Source organism: Prionailurus viverrinus, chromosome B4 (assembly GCF_022837055.1).
Source record: "Prionailurus viverrinus isolate Anna chromosome B4, UM_Priviv_1.0, whole genome shotgun sequence".
Taxonomy (NCBI): Eukaryota; Metazoa; Chordata; class Mammalia; order Carnivora; family Felidae; genus Prionailurus; species Prionailurus viverrinus.
Window position 1 is genome coordinate 51,948,290 of NC_062567.1, and position 10,046 is coordinate 51,958,335.

Below are 10,046 nucleotides of genomic sequence, written 5' to 3' on the forward strand. Positions count from 1 at the left end.
TAAGGGAAGATATTTGTAAATGATATATCCAATAAGGGGTTAATACACAAAATACATAAACAACTTATACAACTCAATCCACTTAAAAAATGGGCAGAGGAACTAAATAGACATTTTTCCAAAGATGATATACAGATGGCCAACAGACACTTGGAAAGGTGTTCACCATCACTAATCACAGGGAAATGTAAATTAACACTACAATTGGATATCACTTGAAACCTGTCAGGATGGCTAAAATCGAAAAGACAAAGATAAGCAAGTATTGTGGAGAAAAAGGAACCCTCAGGTACTCTTGTTGGGAATGTCAGTTGGTACAGCCACTATGGAAAGCAGTATGCAGGTTCCTCAAAAAATTAAAAATAAAAGTACCTATGATCCAGTAATACTGCTGCTGGTTATTTTTTTAAATAATCTCTACACACAACATGGGGCTCAAAGTTACCACCCTGAGAGAAAGAAATGCATGCCCTAGTGATTGAGCCAGCCAGGCACCCCACAGGTACTGGATATTTGAGCAAGGAAATAAAAAATGTTTTTTCTAGTTTCTTATAATAATAACATTTTAAAGCCAGTAAGCAACTACAGATACAATTCAAGTAGACAAGTGAAAAAAAAAAAAAAAAAGGAAAATTAACAAAGATGCACCCATCACTCCACAATATACACAGAGCTCTATTGGTGTTCACCCACCAACATCCCATGGGAGGCCCACCTTTCCCTGTGATCAAGAGTACTCCATTATTATGCAGGGGGACCCGACTGGGTTGATGATGTCAAACTGCATATGTACTGACACAGCTGAGTTCAAGGTCTACACTTTTTGCCCTAGCTTAAGTGAGGATAGCGACCCAGCTGTGCTGGATCCCATAGGCGAAGTAGATAACAAACCCAATTAGCATCCAGACACCAAATACTATCCAGGTGCCAACTGTCATCTGCATCATAAGGTAAACATTCACAAAGACGCTCAGTAGTGGGAGGAGAGGCAGAGCAGGGACCTTAAAGTAAAGGGGACTGGAGCTCTGCGGCTGTCTCCAGATGACCCCAGTGAGCCCAGTGATGAGCACCAGAAGCACAACCACTGAAATCCATACTGGGTCTCCAGAAAGCAGAACTGGCCCCTGGGTCAGCACCAGGCAAAGAAGAATGAGCAACAGAACAAGCAGTGAGGAAGAAACACGGACAACCTGGCCAGAGAGTGAAGTGGGGGTGGGGCTGGCTGGAAAAAGTAGTCCCTGTAGAGTCAACCTCTCTGCTGCAGGTCCATTCTCCTCCTGCACCTCTGCTTCATTTTCCTCATTCTGCACCTCAGGCTAATACCTGAGGATAAGAACACAAATTGCAACCAGGGAATGAGAAATCAGGGACACAACTGACCTTAGATCCAAGAGATCAGTGACTCCAAAGAAGAATACAATGACTGGAATAGTTCCAACAAACACAATGATCATGATAAGAGAGTATTGGAAGAAAGAGATACGGGTAAGGAAAGGGAAAAGGAGGCCATCCTTTGCCATCATGTATAGCACCTGACGCATTGGCCACACAAAGCCCCAAAGGCTGGCGGAAAGAATGCACAGCAATGCAAAAGCTACCACGTAGTAGGCAGGGACCCAGCCAATATGGAGAAATACCTCAGGCAAGGTGCTCCCAGGTTGGAGCTGGTAGTAAGACACCATAAGTGTGAATGCTGAAGAAACACCAAAATACACCAAAAAGCAGATGAACAGTGAAATCACAATGCCCATGGGGATGGAATGCTGGGGATTCTGGGCTTTTTCAACTCTGGTAACAATACTGTCAAAACCAAGAAACGCATAGAAACAGGTAGCTGATCCACGGAGAATCCCCTCGAAGCCAAAAGGCACAAATCCTCCAGAGCCCAGAGGTCCCAAGTCAGAGGTGTCATTGAGTCCAGCCTTTACATAGTCCTCTTCTGTGAGCTTCCAGTTGTGCAGGTCCCCCTTAATGAAGCCAGAGGTTATGACAAAGCTGAGAGCCAAAAGTTTCACCAATGTGACCAGTTTGGTAACTGTGGAACTCAATAATGATGTGGAATACCAAAGACTCCTGAATTCCATGAACAACAACACAAAACCCAGAGCAGAGAATTCTAGATAATCTGCAAGGACAGGGGGAACATGTGCCGAGATGCTCTCTTGCACAGTCTGAGACAGCCGGTTCCCACGCAGGTTGTCGAAAGTTAACATCCATGTGATGAACACAATGGCTTTCTGAGCACCAAGGGCGAGGATGAGGTTCCAGCCAGTGATGAAGGCCCAGAGTTCACCTATAGTGACAAAGCTGTAGAGATATGCAGAGCCAGAATGGGGAATGCGGGTACTAATCTCTGCATAGCACAGCCCAGCCAACAGAGAAGATAGGCCAGCCACCAAAACGCAGATCACAAAAGATGGTCCTGCTTGATTGCTGACCACCTCACCAGCCAGGACATATACACCTATACCCACTGTGTGGCCCACACCCTGGGTCACTAAATCCAGAGTGCTCAATATTCTCCGTGGGTCATTCTCAGCCACCGGTTCCTTCAGCTTAGGTCCGCGTACCAGTTTTTGACCAAATCTACGAAGTGCCTGACACAGCATCTAGCTGGAACTGAAGAGGATTCCAGGATCAGAGAACTGCACAAGTCCAGAGAGCAGAGTCTGGGATCAGGTTTGGTGAGGCTGAATTTAGCCAAGTTGAGTTGGGGTTGATGAGGCTTGTTACTCAGGCTTCAAAGCTGCTCCTTTGTATTTCACCTGGTATGTAATAGCCCTTCCTAAACCCTAAATAAACAATAAATATTTACTGAACAATGGTATACAACCAACTTACGAAAGTTCACAACCACAGCTCAGAAGTCCCATGTCACCTGTTGCAGCCTGAGTATCACAGAAACTGAAACAAAAGATCATAAAAAATTAATGCCATTTTCCCCACAGAAAAGTGCCAAATATCTATCAATATTCTCCTTTTTACACACCACATGACAAAATCCCATTTGGTTTCATCTAACTCATGTAGCCTCGTGGGCTAATTAAGCTGTAGGACACAAAGGTATGAAGCTATTGTGCAACAATTTACACATGAGATGTTTGTGTGGTGCTTCAGCATAAGTTATGACACATTAATTCATGGACTAGAGGACCTTGTTGTAGCTACAGAACCAGTTCTCAAATATCATCTGAGTTTAAAATACAAATATTTGTCCCACTGTCTTAAAACTCTTTACCCCCAAATCAGTACCCAAGATCAGATGGCCCCCTTTCTCCTCATCCTGCATCATCCATTTAGCTGTACTGATGGCAAGGAAAGTACAGTCCAACCCTTCCCTTTACCCATCTAGGCCAACAGGGAGCACTGTGAGAAGAGAGGACGAGGGAGAAAGAAGCAAGGCCTTCATAATTCCCAGAAAGAACTAGAGGACTCTCTCATGAGGAAACACAGGAGAAATAGGTGCATACACCAACCAAGTGTCCGTTACTAAGGAAGAAGAGCCAGAAAGGGCATTTTGTGAATTCTGACATTCAGTAAACCTCACACAAAGCAACAAGGCAAAACTTACTACAGTTTATATGTCCACATTTATGAGAGTGTGATGGGTAGGAAGGAAAGCAGTAGGTCACCTAGCTCAGTTGCTCACAGCCAAAACAATTCATTCTGTCTCCTCCCTCTCTGGGTTCCAGGAGAGAAGGTGAGCTCACTTCTAGAGAGAGTCTTCTCACTGGCCACACCCTGCTCTATAAACACCCTGGGCCATCTGTGATGTCAGTGGCCAGCCATCTGGAGACCCTGCCCTGCTCTGTGAACTTATATTAAAACACAAACTTGTAACTCCCTCTTAATTTTCTACCATAGTTATTTTTCACTCACTAAAACAATGGTCTCAATATGCCAAATACGTTTTGTTAATCAAGGAGCCCTACATGTGGTTCCTCCTTCCCCTTCCTCCACTGCTGCTATTCAAATGGCCCCCTCCATCAAATGGAGCAAGACTTTGGTGAACAATTCACAGCAATGTCTCAGAAATGAGTAGAGAAAAACAGAGAAAACAAAGTCATGCAGCCCTCATTCTCCTCACTACTTGGGGTTTGGTTTTGAGAGAATTTTAGGAAAATATGTCAAATGGTTTTAAAGGCAGAAAGACCAAGTCAAAATTGAACTGTCTTCTCTACAGATTATCAAAAGGAATCCTAATGTTATGGGTCAAAGCTTCTGTGTACAAATCCATCTAGACTCCTTATTTGCCACCCACCAGTTCCAAGGTTATGATTTACTAACAAGCACATGACATAGATAGAGTCAATACTTCACTCATGGAATCTTGCTACACTATGAATAGCATTGACATGTTGCCCACCCACCCCCAGGCTTCAAATCCTTCAGTGGTTCCCCACTGCCCTTCCTTCATAGTCCGTCCTTCCTTCCTTCCTTCCTTCCTTCCTTCCTTCCTTCCTTTCTTCCTTCCTCCCTCCCTCCCTCCCTCCTTCTTTCCTTCCTTTCTTCCTTCCTTTATCATCTGATCTGTGCTGATTCTTCCAGCCTCATCCCCTGTCCACTTCCTGCTGCAGCTGCAAGAATCAACACTCAACCTGTTCCCTTGCCTCCAATGTCCTCTTGTCCAGTTTGCATAGCTAACCCCACTTCTTTTTAGTTCCCAGCTCAGAAGTTGCTTTCCCAGGAAGCCTCTCCTGAGGGAGTTAAGTTGTGGTAGTTAAGTTGAAGGGTAACTGTACCCTGTAATTGTCAGGACATGGAGAACACAGAGAAGGAAAATCTGCTAGAAAGAAGGTGGAGAACAAGGGAAGATGGAGCACCTCTCCTACCAGTTCCCTCTGAACCCATTTCCCTTTTCTCAATTCCTCTTTCTCCTTCAGCTCCTTCAACTGTCTCTGGAGTTTCCTTACTGGGCACTAAGGATGCTTGTACCATGTTTCTCTCTCTGGGGAACCATCTCCAGCCACCAACCTCCCAACAAAGATACAACAGTGGTTCTTGTCATTTGCTGAGTCATAGACTCCTCTGAGGTTAGTCACCTCAAAAAAATGTCCTACAGTCTTCTGAAGTCCATTCATAGATGCTGAGAAGGAATCCCAGAGGAGGACCATCTGAATGGCAGGGTCAGAGATGGGTAAGGCTTTTGATCATTTCTGTTTCCCTCAACTGTGTTGTGCAGGGTGGTCCTTGTGCTCTTCCCACATTTACTGAAAATGAGGGACAGTGGGCTGCAGACAAAGTATGAAGATACCAGAGAAACAACCCAAAGAACAAAACATCTGGGAATTAAATTAATCACATTTCATTACTCCAACACAAGCAGGCAGAAGAAAAATGAACAAGCAAGCTTAGAGAAGACAAAGGAAAGCCATGACTGGGAATCCTGAGAGATCCTACCACAAATCCAGTTTATAACAGTACACAAAAACATCATCCTCAAATGCTATTTTCAGAAAGGCCCTTTCTCTGTGCAGTAACCTACAATTATCCCAATAGTTTATATTCAGTCCAGACTCTCTGACCCACCTCTCAGAACCCTGCCCTAAATCTTCCTCTACCCTCAGGCCCATCACCTCCCTCCTAGCTCAGCTCCTCACATCTTGACTTACCCTTCCTGGGATGAGCCTTTGGCCTGAGTAATTGCCTGTCCTGCCAGCAATGCCCTCCTCACTCCTTTTTATCCTGTTGTCATGTTCTAGGTCTTCTCAGTCCTATTCTACAATGTTTTCCCTTGTGTAAGGGAAGCATTTCCTAAGGCATCCTGACTGGTCCCATCTCCAACCTCCCTCCAATTCCCATCTGCACTTAAGGTCCATCCTGATGCTCAGCTAAATTTTCCCTTTCTGTGTGCTGGTGTCCTGCATGTGTCACTTAAATTCCTTTATAATCTAAAAAGCTTCCAGGGGGCAGGGCCAGGGTCAATCTACCTCCTTCTTCTGGATTCCACACTCCCACCTCCAACCTCACTACCCAGGACAAGAATCTGCTCATAATCATATGAAGCAACCATAAGAGGCATTTAGGATAGAGAAAATAAATTTATATATATATTGATCGAATACTGTATCTTGAGATTCCTAGAGGAAATTTGTTTTGCTTGTTTTGTTTTCTGTTTATTTGTTTGGGTTTTGTGTTTGTTTTCATTTTTGAAAGAGAGAAAAGGCCAAACAGAGGTGTAAACAGGAGAGTAGAACAAACACCATCATCTATTTCAAGCACATTTCCAGGATATTTCCCTAATGAGGGCCCAGGGTCTGTGAATCTCATTTTAACTAGGAAACAGTCTCTCCAAAGGAGGTGCTTGGTGCATATGAGGTGCTGAAAGAAATCCAGAGAGAGGCCAGGGAACATGAAGTCAGCTTGTATGAATTCCACAATGCCCCCAACTCCCCCTTCCCTCCCTCTCCTCCATGTATTTCTCTCAGTCTCTGAACTCCTTCCAAACTCCAAAAACAAAGTTCCATCACAAAGTCTCCCACAACAACTCCTGTCAAGTCCAACAATCCACCCATTAAATTGCAGGCTATCTTCCCCTCCCAGCCAGCCCCAACCACTGCCCTTTATCCTGGAGGTCATTGTGTTCTCTGCTCTGTCTCTGACAAGGGTACAGCTCATCTGGACATTTCCTTTTCAAAACATTTTCCAAGACAGTAAGTTCTACTGGCTCCTCTGGCTGGGTGTTAACACTCTCGCCTATCAGGAGTTGGCCTAGTGTTTCCTCCTGAATAGCCTCAAAGAGAGTTTGGATACCAGTTGTTTTGCTAGAAATTTGATGAGGACTTGAGAGGAAGGCTAATGAGGCTGTTAAATAATTATTTTACTTCCCAAAGTTCCAGAGAAGTGGATTTAAATACAACATCTGCAGAGATCATATCAATCCTCTGTATCCAAACATAAATCCTTTCTAACCTAAAGTATATAAAAATTTCTTCCTCCTAAAATTTCTAGACAATGAAGACTCTGGAGCCAATCCAACTAATGACTCCCAAACATTCAACTATAAAGGTTTTTAGAAAGCTGGGCTACCCCAGAGTTTCTCAAGTCCTAACTCAAGCGGCCCTGCAACTGAGGTAGCAGCAGTCATGAATACAGGAGTAGAAGCTTTGAGTTCAGAGCAAGAGTTTTAAGTAAAGGTAAATGTCGTGTACATGTACAGCAACATGTCCAAGAGTGACACAGTTCACAGGCATATGGAAAGGCAAACAGAACAAAAGCCACCATGAACACTGGGGCTGAGTCTCATACCCAAGGATAAAAGAAATTGGTTTCCAAAATCAAATGAAAAATGGAATCTTCCCAATTTCTCCTTCTGTTTGGCCTTCTCTTCAAGTCTGTGTCCAATCATGGTCTTTCCTTTATCTGTTCAACTAATATACTGATTCTCATTTATTCAGCACTGTAGATAAAGCAGAAAAAGCACAGAAATCTCTCCACACAAGTTGGTTACATCCTGTAGTTGAAAGCAAACAATAAACAAATAAGTAATATGGATATATATTGTGTTGGATTTGCAATCAGTGAGACAGAGAAGAGGGAAGCAAGAAAAGGTTAGGATGTGCTCAGAGTGGGTATTGGGATTATAAAACGGGTGATCCAAGAGAGCCTCACCTTCACACTGTTGTGCAACTTGTTGCACAGAATTTGTTCATCTTCCTCAGCTGAAACTCCGTACCCATAAACACTAACTCCCCATTCTTCCCTCCCCTCAGTCCCTGGCACCACCATTCTACTTTCACTCTCTGAATTTGACTACTGTAAGTACCTAGATATAAGTGGAATCACACAATATTCTCCTTTTGTGACCAACTTATTTCACTTAGCATATGCCTTCAAGGTTCATCCAGACTGGAATATATGTCAGAATGTCCTTCCTCTTTATGGATGAATAATACTCCATTGTCTATCTCCCACATCTTGTTCACATTCCATCCACTGGCGGATTCACCTTTTAGCTGTTTGTTATGAATATGTGAATAGAAATATCTTCTTGAGTCCTTCCCTTGAATTCTGTGGGACAACAAACAGAAGTGGGATTCCTGGATCCTATGGTAATTGGATATGTAGTTTTTGAGACATCACCATGTGTATGTATATGTATATATGTATGTGTGTGTGTGTGTGTGTATACATATACATATACACATACACACATACATATATACATATACATACACACACCACATCTTCCTTATCATCAGTTGATGGACATTATGGATGTTACCATAATTTGGCTATTGTTGATAGCGCTGCAAAAAACATTGGGGTGCATGTGCCCCCGAATCAGCATTTTTGTATCCTTCAGATAAATACCTACTAGTGCAATTGCTGGGTCATAGGGTAGTTCTATTTTTAATTTTTTGAGGAATCTCCATACTGTTTTCCAGAGTGGCTGCATCAGTTTGCATTCCCATCAGCAGTGCAAAAGAGTTCCCCTTTCTCCACATCCTCACCAGCATCTGTTGTTTCCTGAGGTATTCAGTTTAGCCATTCAGACAGGTGAGATGTGGTGTCTCATTGCGGTTTTGATTTGTATTTCCCTGATGATGAATGAGGTTCACCATCTTTTCATGTATCAAAATAACACCAGGATTCTTTACATAACTAGAACAAACAATCCTAAAATTTTTATGGAACCCAATTAGCCAAAGTAATGTTGAGAAAGAAAACAAAAGCGTGGAGGCATCACATTGGTACTTTAAGCTGAATGACAAAGCTGTAATCATCAAGAGAGCATGGTATTGGCACAAAAACCAGACACATAGATCAATGGAATAGAACAGAAAACTCAGAAATGGGCCCACAAATATATGGCCAATTAATCTTCAACAAAGCAGGAAGGAGTAGCCAATGGAAAAAAGACAGTCTTTTCGGCAAATGGCACTGAGAGAACTGGACGGCAACATGCAGAACAATGAAACGGGACCACTTTCTACACAACAATAAATTCAAAATGAATGAAAGACCTAAATGGGAGGCAGAAAATTGTCAAAATCCTACAGGAGAAAACAGGCAGCAACCGCTTTGACCTTGGCCGCAGTAACTTCCTAGTAGACATGTCTCCAGAGGCAGGGAAAATAAAAGCAAAAATGAACTATTGAGACCTCATCAAGATAAAAGGCTTCTACCGAACAAAAGAAACAATCAACAAAACTAAAAGGCAACCAACGAGAAGATATTTGCAAATGACATATGGAATCAATCTATAAAGAGTTCATCAAACTCACACCCGCCCAAAAAAAAATAAGCCAGTGGAGAAATGGGCAGAAGATATGAATAGACACTTTTCCAAAGCAAAAAAACAGATGGACAACAGACACATGAAAATGCCTAGTACATTTAGTTTTATAAATCTTTTCAACTCTACATATTTCTTTTGCATATATTTCATTTGATGCTCAGTAACAGACTACAGAAGCAGGTATTAGTGCTGCTATTTTACAGATAATGAAACTAAGGCACAGAGAGGTTGAGTAACTTGCCTCAAGCCACAGAGCTGGTAAGGGACAGAGCAAAGATTCAAATGACTGCACTGAGGTGCCCCCTTCTGTAAATTAGGCTCTGGGAAGCAGCCATACCTGGTGCCTACTTGTGTGAGGGAGAAGTGACCCCCAGAGGGCAAAAGACCTGCAGCCCTTCTCAGCATGTTCTGCCCAGGAGAACTTGGCCAAGTGGAGGCCTCATCTGGGAAGTGGACATGTCATACCTTACTCTCTGAATATGAAAGGCTAAAGCAGATCATTTACTAAAGATATTTGAGCTTTAAAACACAAAATTCAATCTATGGAAGGGGTGGATGAGGGGATAGCCAGGATAAGGGCTCAAAGCCTTAGTCTTCCCATTACCTCTCCTCACCCTATCCCTGTCTCCCTCTCCCTCTTCCTGTCTCCTGACCCCCAGGGGTCTCTTCCCCACCTGTCTAGGCATAGGCAGCTGTCTCCCCCAAGCCATGGCTCACTAGCCTATGCAGTTGAGGCTCATTCATCCTTAAACCTATGAGGACATCACAGCCAGGGACGTCAGCCTAGCTTCCCAGCATCTTGCCC

General features: G+C 43.2%; 1 protein-coding gene across 1 annotated transcript; it reads right to left on the reverse strand.

Moving 5' to 3' along the window:
• Positions 1 to 549: 549 nt before the first annotated feature.
• On the reverse strand, positions 550 to 3,615 carry LOC125169835 (cationic amino acid transporter 3-like). Its single transcript, XM_047865614.1, is given in 1 exon segment — positions 550 to 3,615. A coding segment is annotated over 1 exon segment (1,776 nt). The 5' UTR covers positions 2,610 to 3,615; the 3' UTR covers positions 550 to 833.
• Positions 3,616 to 10,046: the final 6,431 nt, after the last annotated feature.